This window comes from Petaurus breviceps, unplaced genomic scaffold (genome assembly GCF_028583685.1).
Source record: "Petaurus breviceps papuanus isolate PSGF00001 unplaced genomic scaffold, PetGlider_PUasm1.0 90650, whole genome shotgun sequence".
In the NCBI taxonomy this organism is placed as follows: domain Eukaryota; kingdom Metazoa; phylum Chordata; class Mammalia; order Diprotodontia; family Petauridae; genus Petaurus; species Petaurus breviceps.
In genome coordinates this window covers 358096-385191 of record NW_027187299.1, presented here as the reverse complement: position 1 = coordinate 385191, position 27096 = coordinate 358096, and the positions used below count along the sequence as shown (strand labels likewise).

The following is a 27096-nucleotide window of genomic DNA, read 5'->3' as shown; positions in this document are numbered from 1 at the left end:
CTTAAGTTTTTGAAAGACATTTTTCTTGGCAGTGTTACTGTCTTCACATAAATTGTTCTGGTTCTGTTCACTTCACTCTGCATCAATTCATACTATCCAGGATTCTTTGAAATAGTCTCTTTCCTCATTTCTTATGGCTCAGTAATGTTCTACATTCACATACCATAAGGTGCTCAACCTTTCCCCAACTTTCTAAGAAGCAATATAAAACACCCTTTGGATTCTAGTTTTTCCTATATTTTTCTAAGAGACAACCTAAGGTACTTTTTTTCCCCTTTAAATCCACCCTTGGAGTTATGTTTTCCTTAATCACCAGCAAGTATGTCCTCCCCCAACCCCTCATCCCTGCTTACAAAAAAACTTAATCTTAGGGTGGCTAGGTGGCACCAGCCCTGGAATCAGAAGGACCTAAATTCAAATCTGACCTCAGACATTTAACACTTACTAGCCATGTGACCTTGGACAAGTCACTTAACCCCAATTGCCCTGCCTTCCCCCCTCCAAAAAACAAACAAAAAAAATTGTAACTGGCTAGAGAGGTGTTTTTGGAGAGTTATACTTTGATTTTAAAGTTATATCTATCATATAATTTTTATAACCAATTGGGGTAAGGAGGAATGTGTTTTGAAGGAATACCCATTATGAAAGGAATTAGTTCTAGAGAAAGATAGAAAAAAAAATTGGCCAAATAGCTTTTTATAAGATAAATATGGTGTTAATTTTAAAACCAGGTAAGGATAACACTAAAAAATAATTTTTTATTATATCAGTAGCTACAGAAAAAAACACTAATCAAATACAACATTCATAATTTTTAAAACACTAAAAACAATAGATATATAAAGTAGTTGATTTCTTTTCCCTCATCGTAAAAAATAGAAGCTGTCTGATATTTTGGAATTTATCTAGAATACTCGACATGTATAAGAATTTAACGAACAAAAATTGAAGAGAATATAAATATGTGAATACTTATATCTCCTACAAACATGCCTTAAGTTTGTCTGAAGACTGAGGAAATTGATTGATAGACTCATTAAATTTTATTTTGGGGCCACCTGGTGGCCATATAAATTACCCTCCCCCATACTCCACCCCTACTACTTCAAATTAGCCATTATTTCATCACTTTGGACTTTTCCTCCAACAATGCCAATTACAGTTACTCTGCACATTAATCAATTATTTTAGTTGTTATTGGAAAAAATAGTCTTTGCCTGATGCCCGGCTTCCTAATGAACCTTTTCCAACTTAAGTAGGCAGGTCCTTGTGCATAGATAAACACCATGCCCATATTCAGAGCCTCTTCTGCTTAAATTATAGACATGCAGTTTTCTAACCTAACCTTTGAGACACTAGCATCACCTCATGCCACGCTGAAGCATGAGACTAAGACTAAAATGGAAAGTATTGTTACATTGGTATAAAATTTTATAGGTTCTGGGAAAGAAGATCCAGAATGCAGGTAGTCAGGTATCAGACACTATAGAACACTGCTATAGAGGGGTCAGGAAGGTTGAGGAAAGGCCACTGAATTCACAATAAAGAGATCTTTATCACCTTGAAGAGAGCTGTTTCAGTCAGTTGATGAGAATGGAAGCCACATTATAAGGGGTTGAAAAATGAATAGGAGAGGGACAGCTAGGTGGCACAGTGAATAGAGCACCAGCCCTGGAGTCAGGAGGACTTGAGTTCAAAGCTGGCCTCACACCTTGGGCAAGTCACTTAACCCCAATTGCCTTGCCTTCTCCCCTCAAAAAAAGTGAAAGAAAGAAATGAGTGGAAGGTAAGAAAATAGGGAGTAATTGTTCCAGGGGATGGTTAGGAGCAAGTGAAAATGTTGTTTTAAGGATGGGGGATACCTGAACATGTTATAGGCATCAAGGAGGAACCAGTGGATAAGGAGAAATTGAAAATTAGAGGAAGAAGGGATTCATTCCTGCACTCAATTCATTCAACAAAAATTTATTAAGCACCTTTTAAATGCCATATTCTGTGCTAGGTGCTGAAGATAAAAAAGAAAAAAATTAAATGCCTCCTTTAGGAAATGTATTCTTTTAACGACAATTTATACATATAAAATAATATTCAAGAAGGCACTAGCAACTGAAACACCATGATAGGCTGTCTGTGGGAGATGTCACCTAAGCTGAGTTGTGAAATAAACTACGGGTTCTCTGAGGCAGTGGGGGACATGCATGCCAAGCATGAGGAACAAACAGCATGTGCAACAGCCTAAAGATGAGAGATGAAATTCTTTGAATGGGGAGCAGCGAGCAGGCTAGTTTGGCTGGAGCAGATAGTGCACAAAAGAGAGGAGTGCAGCAGTGTGCACCGAGACTGGAAGGGGGGGCTAGATAAGATGGGTGGGGGGGCAGAGAGCAGTAGGCCTCTATGACAGGAAAAGTCAGTGGGAAGAGAAATAAAGAATACAGTTCCAAAAAGATACAGAGGCAGATTGGAGTCATATTACGAAGAACCTTAAAAGCCAAAAAGGGGGCTTTTTGTCTTTAGTCCAGGGAACAACTGGAGTTTCTTGAACAGGGACTACCATGTTTAGACTTGAGCTGTAAGAACATGAATTCGTCAAGACTCCCAGTTAACATGATGATTCAAAAGGTCAAAGCAGAGCCCTGTTAGTCATCATCCTATAAGTAGCTATAAAAAGTATCAGATCAAATAAATGATACTTAGAAGCACAAAGAAACAACAGTAAACTTTTTCATTCAGCAGAGGCTTCTGCAAAAAGACAACAAAAATCCTGTATGCATTGAGAGAGAAGACTTGCCAGGGAAGTCAGCATGAGCTCAGGTAAATCAAACGGTCGCTTGTGAGTGTTGTGGTAGGTATGCTCCGGGGGGATTGGGGTAAGGGTCTAGAAGACTGCCAGACCTCTGAACCCAAACATAACAGGAGGTAGAAGCCAACATGGAAATGAGAGACAAGACTAAAAAGGGTCTAAACACCCTTCCGAGAGTATAGAAGAAAGAATAACCTGGCTTTGGCACAAAGGCCCAAACCAGAAAATGAGGCTAAAGAAAAAGTGAAATAGATGAAAACATGCAAAACAAAGAAGAAATACTGTGGGCCAAGGAGATATCCAAGAAATAAACCCAGAAGAAAGGATAATCCCACAACACCTACCAACAGAGCTTCAGAGGAAAAAAAATGTACTAAAAAAAAATGCCTAGAGGAAATTAAATAAAAGTTTAACATAAGTTAAATAAGAGCTCTAGAGGGAAAAATGGGGGGGGGGGAATCTTCAAATAGAAGGTTGGAAATTGAACCTAAATAGCACATTCCCAGACAAATAGAATAGAAAGAACAGAGACAAGAAATATTAGAACAACATAAAAAGATCGGGGTGGGGAGGGCAGGGAATTGAGGAAAATATAAAGTATCTGTTATCATAAAAACTGACCTGGAAACAAGTTGACAAACGGTAATTTAAGAATCATAAGTCACCCTGAAAATCATGACCAAACAAGATTATCATTGGCCGCTGTGGAGGATGGATTGGAAAGAGGGGAGGAAACCAGTTAGAAAGCTAATGTAGTAATCTAGACAAGTGAGGAGCACCTCAGCTAGGCCTCTGTGAGTGGAGACAATAAACAAATGGGTAAGTGAATGAATTAGTGAGTGAAATATATTAAGCATTTACTGTGTAGCAAGATTGTTTTTCATCCTTTGTTTTTGAAGAGAACCAATGACATCAGGAGAGTGATATCTTGACTTGCAGGTGAATTGTATTTGAGTGAGGCAGAGCTGTGCAAAGTTATCAACTTTACTCCTCCAGTCATCAAAGTCCAGTGGCAAGACAGAGGTCAGGATGACTGCACATGGTCCAGGATGCAGTGGTCTTTTTAAGCTAGTTCTTTCCCAGGTCTCAGCCTGTCTGAGGGCAATACCCATTTATCAATTAAAGGCTGAAAAAGAATCACTCAGGGAGGGCAAGACCCTCAGAGTTTCTGGCCAAAATAGAAACAATTTCTGTCTACACTCACTCTGAGTCATCAAAACCCAAACAATGAGCAAGTGAAACTTGGGCTGGGACCTGTTATTGTCCAGTCAGTGAGAGCCAGAATGATTTGAGTCCAGAGGCATAGTCATGTAGCTCCATTTGAATCCTCAGAGGCTTTATGAAAACCTGGTTTTTCAGAGTTATATTTCAAGAAATCATAACAGAAAACTACATGAGATGAAAGAGTTAATTGTCTCAGATTTTAGGGGAAAAAACTAATACAATAAATAAGTAGGTAAGAAAAAAATCTAGTCCCCAAGATACATTGCAAAGTATAAGCAATCAAAATTTATATTCCTTTGGACAAAGAACCCTCACGTAAGGGTTTTATTTCTCATGTGGACAGGGAGGAAAGGAAATCGCAGCATTGCTCAGCTGGAATTGGAGGTGGGGACAGCCAATACTAGGCAAACTAGGTCATCTTTTGCCTCCGTTGTTACCCAGCCTTTAATTACTGAATGGGTGTTGCCTCAGACAAATTGAGACCTGGAAAAGACCTATTAACTTGTAAGGGCCAAGGTCTCCCATTGCATCCTGCACCATCTTCAGTCATTCTGACCTGTTGCCCCTGAACTCTGATGATTGTGGAGGAAAGAGTGGGGCTGATGACTTTGCACAGCTCTGCCTCACTGTAGCAGCAAGCACCCCAGCGTCCCCAGGGTGGCTGCCAACACAGGTTCTTGGATCTGCTTTGATAAAGGAAAGCAACTCAAAATGGGTTAATAAGCTTACTTTAATCAGTCAAACATATATTGTTTATCTAGTTCAGGGGAAAAAGGTCAGCACCCCGAACTTCAGAGTATACAGACAGAATTATCAAGACAAACAGTTCAAGTAGACAGGTTTCCAAACTGTCCAACCATTGCATCCATACCAAATCAACATCTGGGTTTTTCAAAGCTGGGGGGCTCTCAACAACAGCTTCCCAGAGTCTCATCTGATCAAATCACAGAACACTTCTCAAAGTGAGCCCCAAAACAAAGCCTCACATCAGGGATTATATAGCCTTCTCCTGGCTCAGAGAATGTAACAACCTTCTGGACCCACTGGCCAATCAAAAAGTATCTACTGAAAAACAAGTCTCCCACCCCAGGCTCCAGGTGCACTTTAGCCTAGGGGCAGGGAAGATCTTTAAATTTGCATTTCCAGTACACTCACTCATTCAATTCACTTGTTAAGACATCACCCTCCTGATGTAATTTGTCCTATGTACCAAGGACTGAAGATATAAAAGCAGAACTAGTCCCTTCCCTCAAGAAACTTGCATCCTAATAAAGATAGACATCATCCTTAAAGGTGTGATGGTGAGAGAGGGACATTTTGGTCCAGAAATTTCCCAAGATGGTGAATAGGATCATAGGGAAGTAAATTGACACACCCCTTATAGTAGTGTTTTAGTAGTATAGGATTGATTTGGTCATGGTTCCAGGATAGAGTTTGAGGGATGGAGGAAGGATCAAGGATATATGCAGAGAGGCAAGACAAAAAAGGATGTCCAGGTAGTAACGTGAAGTGTGTGAGGTTTGCCTGAAATAGTGGGCAGGGTAGACCTTTCAGAGATGAAAGGATTAAGAGCCCTATCCTTGACAAGAGAAGATGCCCAGGGAGCAGGGGTTAAGGATGTGAGCCATTGATTTTACTGCCTCAGTTTTGCATTGTGGAAGTGATTGTATATGAGGCAAGATAGAGTTAAGGCTGACTCTGAGGTGGCAAACTTGGGTGCCTGGAAGAATAGTGGTTCCTCAACCAAAACTGGTTATTTAGGAATTGGGGAATTGAAGAAAATGGGAGAAAACTCAATGAGTTATGTTTTGGACATAAAGAGTAGGAGATGCCACGGGGCATTCCATTGGAGAGATCTTGGAGGCAGTGGGTATTGTGGGACTGGAGATCTGGAAGTAATCCCTGTAGAGGTGACAGTTAAACCTATGGAACCTGATGAACTCACTGAAAAGGAATAAAGGAAGAGAGACATTATTCAAGTAGTGTGATAACCAGTGTCAAATTCCCTTTGACAAATAATCTAATCTTTTTCATGTACCAGCAGCTGGTATTTACTCATTCTCACTCCAGCCATATGATTCTGCTTTCTACCTGCAAGTCTTGAGTCTTCAAGCTGAAGCTGAAGGAAGTTTCTACCTTCATAGAAAAGCAAGTAAAATCTCCTAAAGAAAAGGGATGGTATATCAGGTTCGGGTTTTTTTGCCTCTGGTTACCAGTCTCTTTTGTCCAAATCTCTCTTCTAGGTCTTTGATCCCTTCTTGACATTATCTCTTTTATAATCCTTTTTTGTCCCACTTCCTATTGCTTCACTGTACATCATATTCCCTGTGAGCATTACAAGCCTCTAAATGGTTCACACCTCCCATCTCACCTTCTTGCTTTTATTAAACAATCTCCAGTTTTACTGGGTTTTTCAAACTATCTTCTTCATACCTTAAAAAATTTTAGTCTTGTTTATAGCTCCTCTCCTTATCCCCTCTGCCATCAGTTCTCTACTACTTTTGATCTCTAATGATCATCACATAATCCCCAAATTCAGTGGACGCTTTTCAATACTCATTCTTTTTGATATCTGTGTAGCATTAGATACTTGTTTACAAGGGAGGTAGATGGAATAGTGCTAGATTGTGTTTGAACGTGATGACCCAGTGCCTGTTTCTCTTGGCCTTACTTTGGTAATTGGGAAAAGTTATTTTATCTCTGTATCCCGGGAGGGCATCTCAGTTACCTGAGCTCTACAGTGAAAGAACACCACTAGGTGAACTGAGATGACCTCTAGTTTTTATGATTCTATAGTACCTTCCTTTGTCAGCTTTTCCTACATTGGCTTCTTTATTACCACATTGACTTTCATGATTCTCCTTCCTTCATGACCATCCAGCTTTCAGATTCATAGAATAGTAGACTATAAAGAAACCTTAGTTCTACTACAAGCCCCTCATGTAACAACTGAAAAAAACGAAGACCAGAGAGTTCACACAGATAGTATCTAAACCAGAATTACTGCTGAGGTCTTCCAACTCCTCTTCTACATTGACCTCCTTCTGCTACCTTACAAGTGTGGATGTTCTCTCTAAAGCATATCCTTGGCTCTCCTCTCTGTACTATACTAGTTGGACAAGTCTTTTAAAAACTCCAACCCTTGTTTTTTTCTGCTAGAAAATAAAGTGGTTTAATTAAAAGGTATAATCACCTAAATCTATTCCCATGGTTTTCACTATTAACCTATGCATAATTAAAGTAAAATTCATTTCTGAAAAATATTCAAAAACAAAGCTTGAAATCTGCAAGATTTCTGCTGAGCTCTACTTATCTGAATACCCCATTTCCTAACCATTACTTTCTCTGCCTAAGTGAAAGAGATGAGATATAGTTTAATGATTTGAGATTTCCAGAATGGTGCTATACTCAGCAGTTCAACATTAAGATCGTTTTCTACAGAGTGTCTTTTGGGTCCAGAAATGCTAATAAAACAGGGAGGTGGAGAATGAAGAAAGAGGGATAAACCAGGAAGTAACACATACTAAAAAGGATGTTCTCTGTGGGACAGTTCTTTATGAATGAAAGGTATAGGGAATAGTAACCTAGAAGAAGAGATCGTAAGAAAGGTCAGCATACTAATGAAATATTGTATAATCAAAAGAGCAATATCCTAGATGAGATGTAGGGGAATGGAAATGAGGGCACAAGTTAGAAAAAATAGAGTTGAAAGACTTGGGGAAGCTTCTAAATGACCTCAACAAGGAAGACCACTACATTCTCAAAGTCTTAAGTAAAGGAGAAGATGGGAGATTTTAGTAAAATACTTAATTTGCTTTTTGCTTTTTTTTTTTGGAGGGGAGAAGGCAAGGCAATTGGGGTTAAGTGACTTGCCCAAGGTCTCACTGCTAGTAAGTGTTAAGTGTCTGAGTCTGGATTTGAACTCAGGTCCTCCTGACTCCAGGGCTGGTGCTCTATTCATGGTGCCACGTAGCCACTCCTACTTTTAAAAAGTAGTCCAGGTGCGGCTAGGTGGCGTAGTGAGTAGAACGCCGGCCCTGGAGTCAGAAGGACCCAAGTTCGGATCTGGCCTCAGACACTTAACACACACACACACACACACACACACACACACACACACAAAAACTAGCCTTGTGATCTTGGGCAAGTTACTTAACCCCAATTGCCCTCCCCCCCAAAAAAAAATTAAAAAGTAGTCCAGATTTCCCAGAGAGTAATGAAGTTACTTAAAACTGAACTGTGGAGAGCCATGATCAGGAGTTTATAGATCATTTCTAAGCAATAGGAAGCCATTAGAAGCTTTTAAGTAGAGAATGTAATAAAGGTGGTACAATTAGAAGAATATTCAGGCAGTGGTGTGAAGAATGGAATGGAAAGGGAAAGACTAGAAGAGGAAGTCTAATAATATTATTTATATAAGTGCTTAAAAAGCTTTGCAGAATATAACCTTTTACTAGTCATGAAAAGGTGAGGGCCTAAAATAGTATGGTTGCAGTGGAATAGAAAGGACTGGATGAGAGAAGGATTACAGAGATCAAATTGATGAGATGTATACAGAACTTTCAAAGCAGAGCATTTCAGTGTAGAGCCATTGAAGATATAAGAACTATTGATGAATAATGAGTAGTGTTTATTCTTAATTAATTTAAACTTTTTTCCATTGCCTTTATTGTTCTCACTATATTGTCTCCTCTCATTAAGATCTTAGAGTAAAAACAGGGTTTTGCTATGGAGAATGGTGGGGAGGCAGGAGAACAAAGACTTGGAACATTAGAATGAGAACTAATTTCTAATCAAATTTACTTTGATAGAAATTAGGCACCAATAACTTTTGGAAGTTAAAGGTAGAGCATAAAGATAAACAAAAGGGGAAATAAAAGGTTGGACAAAATGGACAACATTTATTTTAACATCTAGAAACTAGAACTCACTTACGGGATCCTCTAAATGGAACTGATAAATAATATACATATTTCTCAGTACAACATTGAACTTTTATTTTTAAAAATGTATTAGAGCACAGTTATATTGCAAATAAATGTAAAAAGAGCAGAAATATTAAATATCTCTTTTAGAAACTATAACAATAAAAATAGTAATCAGTTAAAATGGAGATTTAACAGTGAAGTCCTAAATAATAAGTGGATCAGAGAATTATAAAACAATAATTATGTATGTTACTTAAAAAAAATTATCATAATGAAAGAACATACCAGAATTTATGGAATCAACTAAAGCAGTCCTCAAAGGAAAAATTACATTTTTAAAAATATATGTTGACAAGGAATATGTATTTTTAAAACCTAGGAAGCCAACAAATAAAACCCAAAAAAAGCACAAAAGAGGAGATACTGAAAATTAGAAGAGAAATAGATAAACTGGAAACTCAAAAGACTATTGACAAAAGTTAGGTAGTCTTTTGAAAATACTAACAAAAGCTTTTAGCCAATATGATTAAAAAGAAGAGGGCAGAAAATATCATCAAAATAGTAAATAATCTAAGTGAAATCAGAATAAAAAAATTATCAGAATCTATTATGCAGCCTTATTTCTAAAATATACAAAGAACTGAGTCAAATTTATAAGAATACAAGTCATTCCCCAATTGATAAATGATCAAAGGATATGAACAGGCAACTTTCAGAGGAAGAAATTAAAGATATCTATAAGCATATGGAAAAAATGGTCTAAATAACTATTGATTAGAGAAATGCAAATCAGAACAACTCTGAGGTACCACATCTCACCAGTCAGATTGACTAGGATGACAAAACAGGAAAATGATAAATGCTACAGAGGATATGGAAAAATTGGAACACTAATGCATTGCTGGTGGAATTGTAAACTGATCCAACCATTCTGGAAAGCAATTTGGAACTATGCCCAAAGGGCTATAAAAAAGTGTATACCGTCTGTCCCAGCAATACCACTTCTAGGGCTACATCCCAAAGAGATCATAGAAGTGGGAGGAAGACCCATATGTACAAAAATATTTATAGCAGCTCTTTTTGTGGTTGCAAAGGATTGGAAATCAAGGGGATGCCCATCAATTGGGCAACGGTTAAACAAGTTGTGGTATATGAATGTAATGGAATACTATTGTGCTATAAGAAATAAGGAGCAGATGGAATAACCTGGATTTATATAAACTGATGCTGAGTGAGGAAAGCAGAACCAAGAGAACTTTGTACACAATTACAGACACATCATATGTGTGACAACTAACTTGGATAGACTGGGCTCCTTTCAGCAATGCAAGGTTATGAGACAACTCCAAAAGACTCATGATGGAAAGAGATATATCCATATCCAGAGAAAAAACTACAGAAGCTGAATGCAGATTGAAGCAAACTACTTGCTCTCTTTCTTTTGTATTTTGTTTCATTCCTTCTTTCTTGTTCACTCCATTGGTTATAAATCTTCTTCACAACTTGACTAATATTTAATATGAAGGTATTTGTAGAACTTAATATTGGATTGCAGGCTGCCATGGGGAGGGAGAGAGGAGGAGAAAATTTGGAACTCAAGGTATTGTGGAACTGAATGTTGTAAACTAAAAGTAAATAAATAAAAAATTTTTAAAAAGAATCTATTATGCATCATCCTATAATAAGAACACAAATGAGGGGTGCTAAGTGGCACAGCAAATAGAGCGCCGGCCCTGGAGTCAGGAGGACCTGGGTTCAAGTCCGGCCTCAGACACTTAACACACACACACACACACACACACACACAAAACTAGCCATGTGACCTTGGACATGTTGCTTAACCCCAATTGCCCTCCAAAAAGCAAAAAAACAAAAAACACAAATGAGCAGAATACCTTTAAAATTATAAAATACTCAAAGTAACAGAAGACTAAAAAGAGATCTTAATTCAAGTTCAGTAAATGAAATAGAACTCACCATAATGGAACAACCAAAGGGGGGGAAAAACCCTTCTGGTCTTAATGGATTCATAGAAGAATTCTATCAAATTTTTTAAAGGAACAACAAGTACCAAATCTACACAAATTATTCTCAAAAAACTAAGAAAGAACACTCTACCTAACTCCTTTTATTAAGTAAACATTACATTTTCAAATGTAACAGCCCTAAAACCCAAATCAGTAAAGTATAAAGCACAGAGAGAGAATAATAGATCAGTGTCTATAATGAATAGCAATTTAAAATGTTTAAAATCCTGTCAAACTTGCTACAGCAGTTCATGCAAGAAATTATTTGTTATGTCCAAGTTGGATTTCTGTCAGGAATGGCACAATGTTAGGAAAACTATCAACATTATTAATCCTGTTAAAAGTATAAATATCTAAAACCACATGATTATGTTAAGAGATGCAGAAAAAAACCTTTGTCAAAACACAGCATTCATTTATGCTGAAAACTCTAAAGAAGTATTATTGGCATAGCTGTATCTTTTGTTTAATATCATAAAACATATCTTTCTCAAAAGCAAGTATTATATACCACATTAGAACCTTTTCCAGTAAATACATAAGTAAAGCAAAAATACCCATCTCCCCATTATTATTTAATGTAGTTCTGGAAGTGCTAGTATTAATTCAGCGGAAAGACATTTAAGGTGTGAAGACAGACAAAAAGGAGATAAAATTATCCCTGTTTGCTAATGGCATGTTGATTTACTTAGAAAATTCTAGGGAATTAGCAAAATTGCAGGCTACAAAATAAACCCACAAAACTCAAGAGCATTTCAGTATAATAACAAATCCAAGAAATAACAAATAAAAAGGGAAATATCATTCCAAATAACTACAAAATGCATAGAATTATACAAAATATATGTATAGTTTTTTTTTTTTTGCTTTTTTTGGAGGGGGGAAAGTAGGGCAATTGGGGTTAAGTGACTTGCCCAAGGTTACAAGGCTAGTTTTTGTGTTAAGTGTCTGAGGTCATTTCCAAACTCAGGTCCTCCTGACTCCAGGGCCAGTGCTCTATTCACTGCGCCACCTAGCTGCCCCTACATATATAAATTTGATTACAAAGTGCTCCTTAGAGAAATAAAAAACAACAGCCAGAGGAATATTGCATTCTCATGGCTTAAGTCACTACCAAATTTAATTTACATTTTTAATGCTATATCAATCAAATTATCTAAGTGACAATTTATAGATCTTGTTTTAAAAAAAATATTTTGGAGGAAAGAAAAAACCGAGAATATCAAGAAAAATAATGAAAAAAAGGTAAAGATGAAGGGAGAGCAGCACTTCCAGATCTCAAACTATATTTTAAAGCATGTATCATCAAAAATATTTTGTATTGGTTAAAGAAATAGGTTGATAGATGGAACAGACTAGACAAGAGAGAATTAATAGAACTCATTAATCCAGTGTTCAGTAAACCAGAAAACATAAATTACTTAGGCAAGAACTCCCTATTTCATAAAAACTGTTGGAAAAAACTGGAAAGCAGTCTGCAAAAATTAGGCTTTGACCAACAGTTGTGAAAGGTATACCATCAGCTTCTTTTCTAATTTACCTTAAGATGTGATCTCTAGTATTCAAGAGTATCCATTTTAAATTCATTGTGGAATGAGGAACAATTTGGAATTATGTAAATAAAGTGAATAAAATGCTGATAAGCCTTTGATCCAGAGATTCTACTACTAGCCTTATATTCCAGAACGATCATTGATAAGAAAATCCTTATATACAGCAAAATTTTTATAGCAGCACTTTTTTGTGGTACCAAAACATTAGACAATTTAATGAGAATAGGTAAATGAAGTATGATATGTGAATGTAATGAAATAGCACTGTGCTGTAAAATGATGAATGCAGAGAAGCATGAAAAGATCTATGTGAACTAATCCAAAGTGAAGTAAGCAGAACCAAAAAAGAAAGACCAGAACCATACACAATGACTACATCCCTGTAAATGTAAAGAACAGCCACCAAAAAAAAAAAAAATCAAAAGCAAATGTTGCAAAATTAGAAATAACAAGCATGGTCTCAAAGAAGACATGAGAAAACACTCCCATTCACTCCTTTACAGAGGTGGGAGGTCTGTGGGTGTGGTACACTGCATATATTTTGATTTTTTTTTTTATTGTTCAGTTAGCTGATTTTTGTTCTCTTCTGTTTTTTTCTTCAAAAAATATTCTTTGTTATGCGGGATGACTCTCTGGGAGAGGAAGGGAAAGGGATATTGGAACGAATTCTCATGATATAAAAAAACAAAATGTATCACTAAGTATTTACCCCCCAAAAAAAAGTCAAAGGTAGTAAGTGGCAGTGATTTGAATTAATGTGATTAATAATAAATCATTAAGAAAGTGGTTCATGTAACAGCCAGTTTTTTTGAGGAAAACCACTGTTCCATTCAACAAAACATACCTATATTTCTCGATTGTGGCCCTAAGATAGGTGTGTAAATATAAGCATAAAAGATAGTCCCTGTTCTCAAGTAGCTTACATTCTGCTGGGTGGAAAGGACACATATGGAGATGAAAGGGTGGGACAGGTGACTGGTATCTATATGGGAGTAATGTGGCAGCTGAGAAGGAAAAGAGAGAATCAGGCCTTAAGTGCAGTGGAGCATGATTTGGGTCCTTCCCGAAATGGAGATCTCCATTAAAGACCTCCCAACATGATCCCCAAAGGGAGAGAGTCACCAGTTGAGAAAGTCACCAGTCAAAAAGAGGAGGGTCTCTTCATTTCTCAAATATATAGTGAACTGAGTCAGATGGTCAAAGAATATGAACAGGCAATTTTCAGAAGAAGAAATCAGAGCTGTCCATAGTCATATATAAAAATGCTCTAAATCTGTTGATTAGAAAAATGCAGATTTGGGGCAGCTAGGTGGTGCAGTGTATAGAGCACCAACCCTGGAGTCAGGAGGACCTGGGTTTAGATCCAGCCTCAGACACTTAACATTAAAAAAAAAAAAAACTGGCCTGTGACCTTGGGCAAGTCACTTAACCCCAATTTCCCTCCAAAAAGCAAAAAAAAAGGTGGTTTGGGTCTTCCTTTCAGGCATTTGAGACTATATTTACCAGATCTGGAAATAAGACAGTACAGTGATGCTTCACTTAACTTGGCCTGGACTGAATAACTCTGAAAAATATTTATGGATTTTCAGTAGGTAAAATACTAATTTCTAACAAAAATATTATTTTAATTGCAGGTAAACAAGTGAGAACCAAACTTTCACAGGCATTTAATCACTGGCTGAAAGTTCCTGAAGATAAAACACAGGTATTTATACAGTTCCTAGTATTTTAATGATTTTTTTCAAATTGCTAGAACATAGGTGTTATGAAGGTTTCATTAAACCTAAAATTCTTTGTCTTCTAAGCCGCTAGTTTTTCCTCTAAGATAGTGCTTAATAACATGTGACCCTGAGATTTAGACTTAATAATTACACAGGCCCTGAAATTGAGAAATCATCTATAAGAGTATAATGGCCAAGATGAGGATCTTGTGATATTGCTTACCTCTCAGCCTTTGTTGTTCATTTATTTCAGTCATATTCAACTCTTTCTGACCCCATTTGGGGTTTTCTTAGCAAAGATATTGGAGTGGTTTGCCCTTTCTTTCTCCACCTCATCTAACAGATGAGGAAACTGAGGCTAGCAGGGTTAAATGACTTGCCCAGGTTTGCACAACTACTAAATGTCTGAGGCCCAATTTGAACTCTTCCTGACTATAAGCCCAGGACTCTATCCAATGTACCACCTAACTGCTTCTAAGATTTGAAAGACATCTTTGCATAGTGGATAGAGGGCCCAGCCTTAGAGTGTTGAAGTTGTTGTTTATAGTTGTTTAGTCGTTTCAGTCTTTCCAACTCTTTGTGACCCCTTTTTGGGATTTGATATTTCCTTCTGCACATTTTACAGATGAGGAGACTGAGACAAACAGGGTTAAGTACTTGCCCGGGGTCACACCACTAGTAAGTTTCTGAGGTCAGATTTGAACTTGGGTCTTCCTGACTCAAGGCCCAGCACTCTATCCACTGTGCCACCTCACTATCCCTATAAATGCTCCCCTCTGCCAGGTCTGCCTTAAACATTGGATTCTGCATCATAGTGTTGTGGAAAGGTTACCACACTATAGGTTAGAAGAAATTGATTGATCCCTGACTAACCCAGTTAACTTGGACAGATCACCCTTTGTGTTCTGTGAGGATTAATTGAAATAACGAATGTGAAAGCATTATGCAAATGTTAGATTGTTGAGTGTTAAAGAATTTTAGGAGACAGCAGTAAGACTATACTAATGAGAATTTTACACAGATTGTAAATTTAGTCACATTAATGAACATTTTTAACACCTTTACAATGCAATGAGCATTTATTTATTAAGCATCTTTTAAGTACAAAGCCCTATGCTGACCTGGGGGCACAAAAATAAAAAGGATAGTAATCCTGCCTTCCAGAAACATGTACTCTGCTGAGAAAATACTCTATAGAAATGAGTGGTGTAGACATGATTCTGGTGAGGAGAAAGTGCTAACTAACAACTACAGGACAAGCTGCCCATAAGAAGCTGAACCTTTAAGGGATCCCGGGGTCTTAGGAGAGAAAGGCAATATAAGAGTCCCTTCCACACCCAGGGGACAACTTATGCAAAGGCCCAGAGTTGGGAGATGAAGAGCCTGTGGGACATCCTGGTTGAACCATAGGGTGGGTGAAGAGGAGTAAGGTGAAATAAGCCTGGAAAGAGAGACTGGAGAGAGATTGTGAAGTACACCTAGTATATGTAAAACATTGTATTTGGTGCTGAATAATTAAAAACCAAAACATTAATATTCATAGAACCTGCATTAATAGGGAACTCGGATGACATCTAGTTCAACTTGGACGTGAATTAGGATCTCTTCTATAATTATATTACCAAAAGCTTTTGTGTCAAGGCTTCCACTGAGGAAGAACCGGCTACCCCCTGAAGCAATCCATTCTACTTTTGGATATATCTAATTGTTAGGAAATCAAATCTTTTCTACCTGAAAGCTGCCTTTCTGCAACTTTGACCCATTGCTTCTAGTTCTGCTCTTTATAGCCAAACAAAAGCCATCTTCTATAAGTCCTCTCTTCAGATAATCAAAGATAACTATCGTGATTCTCCCCCCTTCCCCTTTAGTCTTCTCTTCTCTAGGTTACACATCCCCACTTCCTTAAGCTGGTTCACCTCTAATTCCTGGATTTTCTTCCTTTAACCATACTAACTGGCTACCTCATAGACTCTCTAGCACGTTGGTGACACACCTGCCATGCAGTGCCAAGAGCTGAGCACAATTGCCACATGTGGTATAATGAGGGTGAAATACAGCAGGATACCAACTCCCTTGTAGAAATTGTCCTAGGAGATGCCCTCTCAATGTAACCTGGAATTTTCTAACTGCTGTGTCACACTATTGGTTCACATTGAGCTTTTAGTCCACAGAAATGTTCACATCTTTTCTAGAACATAGAACAGCTGTGGAGTAACTCTATCTCCAGTTTGAATAGTGATATTTCATCTTTTTAGATGTGACCTATCAAGTCCAGAGAGTCAAGACCCTTTGGGACCCCAACTCATTCAGCATATTAGATATACCCACCAATTTTTTGTCACTTACAAATATAAGCATGTCTTCTAAACAAGGCTAAAGCCTTGTAATGTGCACTCAAGGAGAGCAAAAAGGTACACTCTTACCTCCTGACCTATCCTGGGTTACAACAACTTCCTGTTGTTTTCTTTTCCTTTTCCCTTCTGTCTCTTTCAGTCAATGATCATCCTCCTTAACAAAGAAAATAGAAGCAAAATTAAATTTTAATAGTTCCATCTTTTCTGTGTTGCATGTTATCCCATCCACCCCTAGCAGCAATCCTATTTGTTTTTATGAACTACCTCCTACCTCTTGCTCCCAACATAAAGCGGGCGGGGGGGGAGGACTATTCACTCTGATGCTTCTGGCAATACTCATCATAGGGTCATGTCTCTCTTTTATTTTTGTCCTCTGTTACATGCTTTTGCTTCTATCTTCTGTACATGATTTTTCAAGTCTGATTTGGTGAGTGAATCGCTTTAAGTTACTACATTCTTTTTATCCTTACCAGAAATGGTTTTATTTGTAGGTTCAGAATTTCATTCTTGAAAGTTTCTCATCTCTTTAGAACTTATTTGACTTAGAGGACCCTTCTCTGAACCCCCTGAAAGCTTTGATCCCCAAACTAGATAGCCATTGAACCTTGTTTGGTTTCCCCTTACTTTTCTGTCACAAACTGTGATGGATGTTTCATGTCCTCCTAAAGTTCCCATAATTTCTATTTCAGGAGTCTGCTCCTTAGTGATCAGAAGAGCAATTTTCCTGCTGACTTTTTGAAGCCTTAAATTTATATCAAACCAAGGAATTTATCAAGCACTGTACTGAAGCAGATATTTTCATAATTTATGAATTTTTGTAGAAAAGATTTGACTTCCTAACAATTAGATATCTTTGCTCTGTCATTTCTAAAATCCAGGTTTGTGATCCTTTTCCTTAACTGCTACACTATTTTCTTCTTCTATAGTTTGCTTCCATGAAAATTTAACTTAGGTTTTTGGAATTTTTTTTGCATTAGATCCTCATTCAAATTTTTGTCATATTTACCTCCCTCCAAGCCTTAGGCTTTTATTACATGTGTGTACCATCTCCATATTCAGTGATCTTCGGTCACCCCTTCTATCCATTCTGTTCCTCTTGGAACAGAGGGAGGATCTAGCTTGGGTGACTTGAAGGTATGGGTTTACCATAAATAGAAATAGTGAGATTGATAGGGAGGAATTGGGCAGTGAGCTCCTGGAGGGTGGGGACTGTCTTTTGTCTCTTTTTGTATCCTCAGCACTTCACGTGGTGACTGGCACATAGTAGCCCCTAATAAACGCTTATTAACTGACTGACAGTTTGGTTCAGGATATACAGAGTTTGAGATACTAGGAGGACACCTAAAGATAGAGATGTCATGTAGGCACTTAGAAATGAGGGCCTGGGGGCGGCTCAGTGCTGCAGTGAATAGAGAATGGGCCCTGCAGTCAGGAGGACCTGAGCCCAAATCCGGCTTCAGACACTTAACACAAAAACTAGCCGTGTGACCTTGGGCAAGTCACCTAACCCCAACTGCCCTCCAAAAGGCAAAAAAAAAACCACAAAGAAAAAGAAATGAGGGCCTGGAGTTTGATAGAGATGGAAGTGGAGGCAATAGTTTTGGAAGCCATATCTATAAAGATAATAGCTGTAACTCTGTGGGTCGATGAGAATATTAAGGGTGTGAGTCTAGAGACAGAAGTCAGAGCCTTGATGGAAATGCTGGCCTTAGTGGAAAGAGACAAGGAGCCAGTGAAGGAAAAGAATGTTCATAAAAGGAGGACAAAAGAGAGCAGTATCCCTTTTGGACAGAAGAGGGAGAAGAGACCCTCAAAAAGCAGCAGCTAAGGGGCCGGTGCAGTGAGTAAAGCACCGGCCCTGGAGTCAGGAGGACCTGAGTTCAGTTCTGGCCTCAGACACTTAACACCCACACAAAAAAACTAGCCGTGTAACCTTGGGCAAGTTACTTAACCCCAATTGCCCTCCAAAAGGCAAAAAAAAAAAAAGCAGCAGCTAATCAGCAGTGTCATAATGCAAAAAAGGCTAGGATACTGAGAACATAGAAGAAAATGTCAGCGTAATCAATTAGAAAGTCATTGGTCAGGGGCGGCTAGATGGCACAGTGAATAGAGCATATATAATAGGGCCCTGGAGTCAGGAGGACCTGAGTTCAAATCCAGCCTCTAAACACTTAACACTTACTAGCTGTGTGACCTTGGGCAAGTCACTTAACCCCATTTGCCCTGTCTTCCCTTCTCCAGAAAGCAAAAAGAAAAAAAAGTTATTGGTCCCCTGAGAGTAATTTTAGGAGTATGGTAAGAGTAAAATCTAAATTGTGAGATGCTAAGGAGGTATGAACAAGAGACGACAAATGTAGGTTCCTGTTCCAAGAAGTTTTAGTAGTAATAGGGAGAAGAAGACAGTAAGTCATGAGAATAGAAGAGTTTTTTAGAATATGCAAAACCTGAGCATGTTTATATGCAGAAGAAAAGGAGCTAGGGGCGGCCAGGTAGCACAGCGAGTAAGAGCACCGGCTTCAGTGCCAGAACGACCTGGAGATCGAATCCCGGGCTCAGACACTCAGCACCACACCCAGAAATAACTGGCCGTGTAACCTTGAGCAAGTTACTTAACCCTGATTGCTTAATTAAAAAAAAAAAAGAAAGAAGAAGAAAAAGAGCTAGAGAAAAGGGATATGTAATATAGAATGTGGTCTTAGAATAGACAGGAAGGAACAAGACCATGAAGAGAGGTGTCCTTGACCACCTGAAGAATCCAGTCTTCCTCTGAGGAAAATGGAAAAGGATAAGGTGAAGACAACTTTTTAGGGGAGGAGTATCCAGAGATCTCATATTACAATCTTTGAGTCAATCTTGGCTTTGTGGCAAGGTAACTTGTGTTACCTTGAGCAGGTCCTTTAATTTTTTATTAAAGGGACCATCCCTTGACTCACTTCTTAAAGAGGCCTGTTCATTGAATGGCCTCACTCAAAGTAAGAACCTGAAAAGACCTTACCCTAAAAGGGCCAAGGTCTCCCATTGCATCCTGAGCCATGAGATAACGGTCAGAGATGACAATCAGAGACTTTAGAAGAATTTAAAATGTTCCTTCAGTGAACCGGTGTGGTGTCTGGGTCATAGTTTGACTTTGCTATATCCAACTGCAGAAGTTAAAATTTAATGTAAATATCATGCCTGAAAGTCTTGTTCTTGATAAAGATCCAGAAGCTGCTAGGTAGATAGCAGGTAATGTACCAGGCCTGGAATCCAGTCTTAGACTTTCTAACTGAATGACCATGAGGAAGTCACTTAACTTCTGTTTGTCTCAGTTTCCTCATCTGTAATGTGGGAAGTAATAGCATTTACCTCCCAAATTGTTGGGAGGATCAAATAAAAATAATAATAGTAAAATGTTTAGCACATTGCCAGGCACATGGTAAGTGCTATATAAAAGTTAGCTGTTAAATTTTGATACACTTAAATTTTTGTCAACTTAATGAATATCTAGTAAGTCAAATGGATCTAAAATGTCATTGGATATTATTTAGAAATACTAGTATTAAAGAAACTTCTGGATAGTTATAAGTAGGCCTTGTGAAATCTTAGATGTGTTATACCTGTTGCACAGTAGTTGAAATTTTCTGTACTTTTAATCTGAGGTACCATATGGAAGTACAAAATTGGAGTATTACATTTCATAGTTGTTAACTTGTGTGCTTCTCTGAAATATTAAAATTTAATTCACTTTTCTTTTAATAGATTATCATTGAAGTTACAGAGATGTTACATAATGCCAGTTTACTTATTGATGACATTGAAGACAACTCAAAACTACGCCGTGGCTTTCCTGTTGCACACAGCATATATGGAATTCCATCTGTAATCAATTCTGCCAATTATGTGTATTTCCTTGGTCTAGAGAAAGTCTTAACTCTCAATCACCCAGATGCAGTAAAACTCTTTACCCGCCAACTCTTAGAACTTCACCAGGGACAAGGCTTAGATATTTACTGGAGGGATAATTACACATGTCCCACTGAAGAAGAGTATAAAGCTATGGTGCTGCAGAAGACAGGTGGACTGTTTGGATTAGCAGTAGGTCTTATGCAGTTGTTCTCCAATTATAAAGAAGATTTAAAGCCACTCCTTAATACACTTGGTCTCTTTTTCCAAATTAGGGATGATTATGCTAATCTACACTCCAAAGAATATAGTGAAAACAAAAGTTTTTGTGAAGACCTAACTGAGGGCAAGTTTTCATTTCCTACTATTCATGCTATTTGGTCTAGACCTGAAAGCACTCAGGTTCAGAATATCTTGCGCCAGAGAACAGAAAACATAGATATTAAAAAATACTGTGTACATTATCTTGAAGATGTAGGTTCATTTGAATATACTCGTAATACACTTAGGGAGCTTGAATCTGAAGCCTATAAACAAATTGAAGCACTTGGTGGAAATCCCGAGTTGGTAGCTCTGATTAAACATCTAAGTAAGATGTTCAAAGAAGAAAATTGATAGTTTTTAAACCATTATTAGGTTGGTGGCTCAGTTTAGCCAGAACTTTTGCTTAGTCTACCTGTCACCAATTTGAGATTTCAGCCAAGCTACTAGCCTTCAGAAATCATTGGATGAATAAATTATTACTCTGTTCAGCCCCAGTTGGTCATAAGTACAGTGAAACAACTATAAAATCCAATTGATTTTTTTCTCTTTATTGCCCACCGAGGCACAAAATTAAATGAGTCAAGAAAGGCCAGAGTAGAGTATGGAAAAATTATTAAATCCCTATCTCATTGTGGTTTTATGAGAGAACTTAGACTATTGCTGTGAATGTCTCATTCTTGTCAATAAAGAGGAGTTCAGCCTCTCTGGATTGGATTTTTATCCCACTATTTTCCACAGTGCTGTAATAATTTTTAAAATACTTTGAATTTTCCATTGTAATGACAGTCATAAGGAAACCTCCAATAAAAAAAATCATGGTTATTTGCTGCTACAGGATGGATATTGTACTTTGTGTGTAGGTGTGTATGTGTGTGTATATATATATATATATATATATATATATATATATTTGTGTGTGATATATTTACCTATATACACATGTGTGTATATACATACATGTATGTATATCTGCCTTAAAATGTTTATTTTGCTCCAAAAATATCTAAAATTGACTACATAGCTGGAAAATTAATATACTTAGCCTGTAAAACAAAGGTTTTAGTAGATTTTATTCCCTACACAATAGGGTATGGTATGGGATTAATACTTCTTAAAATTCTGCTTAATCACATGTAGCTTGCCTTGTTATTGGCTGCAATAACAATTTTTGTGGAGTTTTGAATTTTTTAAATCATATTGTAGAATCAGCTTTATACCAAAAACAAATGGCAATCATCTGTTTTGTATCTTTTTTTAAAATCATGTACATTAAACTGCAGCAAAAAAAAAAAATAAATAAGGCCAGAGTTTTATATTTTTGCCTGTTAACAGGTATTTTTGAGCCCCTAATGATCTACCTTTTTGTAAGAGACCAGAAATATTTTTCTGTTATATTTAGAATTCAGTTTCTCCCTTTTTTTTGCCACACAAGAAATAAGGAAGAATAAAGGTGATATTTAATATTTAAATTGGAGGATATGTACATACTTTCAAATCATTAAGTGGAAAAATGCCAATTTTCTTCCTACAAAAAATACTTTACTGTTGATTTTCATCCATTAAAAAAAGTTCTCACATGTTGATTTCATTATTTCAGTGACACATAACTATATTTTAAAGCAATAATTTTTTTATATTATCCAAGAATAATTATGTAATTACACTGGAAACTTAAATGCCTTTGTTGATTTGCCAAAGCTAATTAAACAAGTGCTGGTGAAGTCATTACAGGTCAGTATTTAATAAGAAGCAGTTTTGGTATGCTATTCTAACTAGCTAAAAAGGATTGGTTTATTTAACATACCATATTTATGAATTCTGGATATTTTTCAATACCACATGACTATCTTAAACAAGAATATACATCTTTAAAGTTTTGTCCATTATAGTATCCCAAATTCTGTTTTTAATTTTTTTAATGCTTTTAAAGTTAACCTAACCAAAACATTTTTTTGAAAAAATACTTTGTATATTTATAACTAAAACAATTTGAAAATACATATGCTTGATCAGTTTTAGAAAGTTGAACTGGATTATGCAACTAATTTATTTGCTTTCCTAATTTCATAGAGTGGATGAGATTTTCTTGCTCTTGAATTTTTTTCATTTAGAATTATTTTATTACTGCAAGAATCAGTTTCTCTGTGAAACCTGGATTATCATTTCAGTAGTCTCTGTTAAAGCTGGTGCATGATTGATTACTACCAATACTTTGTTGTTGGTGTCAGTAGCTGACATAGCACTAGGAGGATTTTTACACTTATTAGCTCATTTGGTTAGTGTGTCTTAAAACCTCATTATCTGATACTTCTTGAATTTAATCTGAAGTGTATTAGTTGTTACAAAAAGATGGTTACTCGATGCTCATCTCAGAAATAACTCTGCTTAAATATTAAAGGATTGACTCTGACACCCAAATTGGGTCCTTGACCTAGTCTATAACTGATTTTTAAGGCTTTATGAAAAGTTAGGTACATTTGTTGTCTCAGAAGCATCTGTATTTGTGACTTTGGTTTGGAGAAGATTGCCTTACAAAATAATTTTTAATACTAGTTTGTCACATGAAGTAATAATGACTTTCATAGCCACTACAACTCATGACCTTGGAATCATTACAGAGAAGTGTAAGAACTGACTGGGACATATTAGTAGACTTGATTCAATAGACCATGTCTCCCTTGGTTTTAATCCCATTAACAAGTACATGAAAAGACCAAGCTAATTAAGTTTTCCTGGTTTGGGGGTTATTTCCCATTCATGCAATCTCTATCCATGCCCAATTGGTGATCATGAAATTTGTTGATAAAAAATTTATTTCCTTTTTTTCTCCCAAATTGCTCTCAGACCATCTGTCTGTAGCTATTTCCATTTGTGCAGCATCCCTTTCCCCTTAACATGTCTAACTTCTGTCCCTATCACTCTAAAATAAAGTTCTTAAAGTGTGCTATCTAGTTACCGAATTCAATGGCTTTTTCTCAGACTGTATTTCCCTGTCTATAACATTTTATAAGTACCCAAATTATTCTATTCTGGATGTCCTACCTCTGACTACTCCCTTTCTTACTAGAGTGGCCCCTCTCCTTTCTCCTAATTATGGACCCTTCTTCAAACTTCAGGACTTAGTCTTTTGATCTTTAATTCAGTCTTCATCTGATCTCATATTACTTATCACCTCTGTGCACATGTATTTATATCTCCAATTATATTTTAAATATTTCCATTTGAGTAACTTGTCATTTTCTGGCAATTTTCCCACTATCATTCTCTGAGTCATGAAATCTCAGATTTCTAGAGTTGGAAGGGACCCTTGCGCTCACCTAGTCCAACCCATACACCAAAGAAATTGCCACTATAACATACATTGTTCAGCCTCTACCAGAAAACATACAAGAAAGGAGTATTTGTCACTGCTCTTCTCAGGCCATTTTTACTTTTGATCAGCTTTTTTTCTCAGGCAGTTTGCCTCAGCAACTTCTTTCTGCTGTTGCTTCTTCCCTCTGGAACCAATCAAAATAAACCCTTCAGATACTTGAGGTAGCTTATTATGTCTCTTCCATCCTCGCCAGTACCTTTCTCGAGAAGACCAAATATCCCTAGTTCTTTCAAATGATTTTCATGTGACATGGATGCAAGGTCCTTCATTATCCTGACCTTTTTTTTTTTTACATACTTTCCACCTCATCAATTTCTACCTTGACACCCAGAACTGAACAAAATCTGATGAACCCTGTGTTCTCCTATCACATTTCATCTAATGAGAGCAGAATGCAGTGGTGCTTTCACCTCCCTATTCCTAGAAACTATGCCTCTCATAATAAAGATCAATATTCCATTAGTTTTTTTGGTGACCATGTCACACTGCTGATTCATCAAATTTGCAGCCCACTAAAAACAACCAAAAAATAAAATTTTAGGGTAACTGCTGTCAATGCCTTACCTGTGTTATACTTAATAAAATAGATTTATTTGTATTGTTTTGATTCAGCCCTATGCTCTAACCTGTGAAGAAGATCCTTTTGTATCCTATCATCCAGTGTTAGCTCTCCCTCCTAGGACTATGTCATCTACAGATTTGTTGAGTATATCATCTATGTCTTTATCCAAGTTAAAAGTGCTAAACAGCCTAGATCCAAGCACAGATCCCTTGAATACTCCACAAAAAAACTTCCTGTTTCATTGAAAATGAACCATTATTAACTACACTTTAAGTCTGGCTATCCAACTAGTTATCAGTTTGTCTGAATCTATTCTCATCTAATCCATAACTGTCCATCTCTACAGAAGTAGTATGAGATAACTCTACAAAAAGCCTTGCTAAAATCTAGGTAGGCAAAAAAAACAAAAACAAAAAGGGGCAGCTAAGTGGCACAGTGAATAGAGCACTGGCCCTGGAATCAGGAGGACCTGAGTTCAAATCCGGCCTCAGACATTTAACACTTACTAGCTGTATAACCTTGGGCAAGTCACTTAACCCCAATTTCCCTGCCCTCGCCCCTCCAAAAAAGCAAAAATAAAATCTAGGTAGGCTATACCCACAGCATTCCCTTCATCTATATTTGATTAGTAATTCTGTCAGAAAGGGAAATGGGATTAGTTTGGCATGACCTGAACTTGATGAAGCCATGAAGACTTTTTAACCATCAATCATCTCTTTAATGGAATGTGTTCTATTGTTCCAAGAACTAAAGTCAAGCTCTTTGGCCCACGGTTTTCAGACACTCTTTCTTTCCTTTCTTTTCTTATCAGGACCTTTGCCCTTATTCAATCTTGTGGTACTTGTTTCATTTTTCCATTGTCTTTCAAGTATCACTGACAGTGGCTCAACAGTTACACTTGCCAGTCTTAAGCACCCAAGGATGTAGTTCATCTGGGCAATAGTGGCTTCAGTTCAACAAGGGCACTTGAGAGCTCTTATTGTGTTCATACTTATCTTGGCATAAGTTCCCACTTAAGTCATTTTTGTCCTTTAATTTCCCATGTAAAAATCATTCTCCTTTGCAGAGAAAGCAGGAATAAAAGTATTGAGCAATTCCCCCTTATCTCAGTTGTCAGTTATCCCATCTACCTTTAAGGTCCCTTCTTTGATCCTCTTTTTTTCTCCATATAGTAAACACACACACACAAAATTTTTTATTGTCCTTAGCTCCCTTTATTAGCCTCAGCTGATACTAAGCTTTAGCAATCCTGACACTATTTTTGCAAGACTGTCATGTTCTTATATTGATCTTCTGTTATCTGGCATTGCTTCCATATTTAAAAAAAAAAAAAATATATATATATATATATATTTTATTCTGAACTTAACAGGCGCCAAAAAATGAGCATTTCTATACACATAGAACATACTCGTACAAATAGAACAAAAAAAATAGATTGTCCATGAAACTGCAGGTCTCTATTATGTAAAGTTTGTTTTCTGTTTTAAGTTTATAATAAATTCAGCCTGTAGCATTCAAAGCTTTACTGCTTGTCTGTGCATTTTTTTTCTGGTCTTTTCTCTACATTAAAATGTCTCAAGGATTACCTTTTTTGTTGTTGCTTTTTATTCTTGTCCTATTCCTGTTTCCCCCTATCTTTCCCCCTCCCCTGCCCCACCCAAAGTAAAGGAAAAAAGCCCTTATAACAAAGTCATATTATCAAGCAAAACAGATTCTCACCGTGTGCTTCCTTGTCTGAGGATGATGAGGCCACACACCAAGACTTTTCCCAACTGGCATCTATTCTCCTTCCCTTGAGTTGTAATAAAGTTTTGTTAATTGCTAACCCTTTATGGAAGTGATGCTCTTCCTCTGAGGCTTAGGCTGGGATCTGTTATTGGTCAATTAGTGGAAGCCAAACTGATTCAGATCTAAAGGCATAGTCCAGTAGCTCAATTTGAATCCCAACAGGCTTTATCAGAGTCTGTTTTTCAGAGCTTTATTTCAAGAAATCATAAATGAAAACTCCATGAGACAAAAGAGTTTATTATTCCCAGTTTTTCAAAGGAAAAAAACCCAATAGAATAAATAAGTAGAGAAGAAAAAATCTAGTCCCCAAACCCCAAGATACCTTAAGTATAAGCAATCAAAATCTATATTCTTTTGGACAGAGCACACACAAATAAGGATATGACTCCCCACCTGGACAGAGGAAGAAGAGGGCCAGAGTCATACTGGCTTAATCAAAGAAGGCTTCCTGGAGGAGGAGAGTTGTGAACAAGGTTTAGAAGGAGAGGCGGGGAATGACATAGAGAGGGTTCCCTAAAAGCTGGGCACCTAGGAACTCTTGGATTTTCTTACCAGAGAAGAAGCATAGAATGCTGTGCTCTTAGTGGGCTGTAATAATTTTTGATCAACTTCCTTGG

The 27096-nt window shown here is 37.1% G+C and overlaps 1 protein-coding gene across 3 annotated transcripts in view; it reads left to right on the top strand.

Moving 5' to 3' along the window:
• The window catches only part of GGPS1 (geranylgeranyl diphosphate synthase 1), a 40850-nt gene extending 19265 nt beyond the window's left edge, over window positions 1-21585 (top strand). The window contains exons 3-5 of one of the 3 annotated variants that reach the window (XM_069064834.1): window positions 2734-2811; window positions 14167-14237; window positions 20346-21585. In XM_069064834.1, coding sequence (XP_068920935.1) covers window positions 2802-2811; window positions 14167-14237; window positions 20346-21104 — 840 coding nt within the window. In that variant the 5' untranslated portion in view covers window positions 2734-2801 and the 3' untranslated portion in view covers window positions 21105-21585. Of the gene's footprint in view, window positions 1-2730; window positions 2812-14166; window positions 14238-20345 lie in introns of all 3 variants that reach the window. The other 2 variants (XM_069064833.1, XM_069064832.1) reach the window with 2 other exon arrangements.
• The last annotated feature ends 5511 nt before the right edge of the window (window positions 21586-27096 follow it).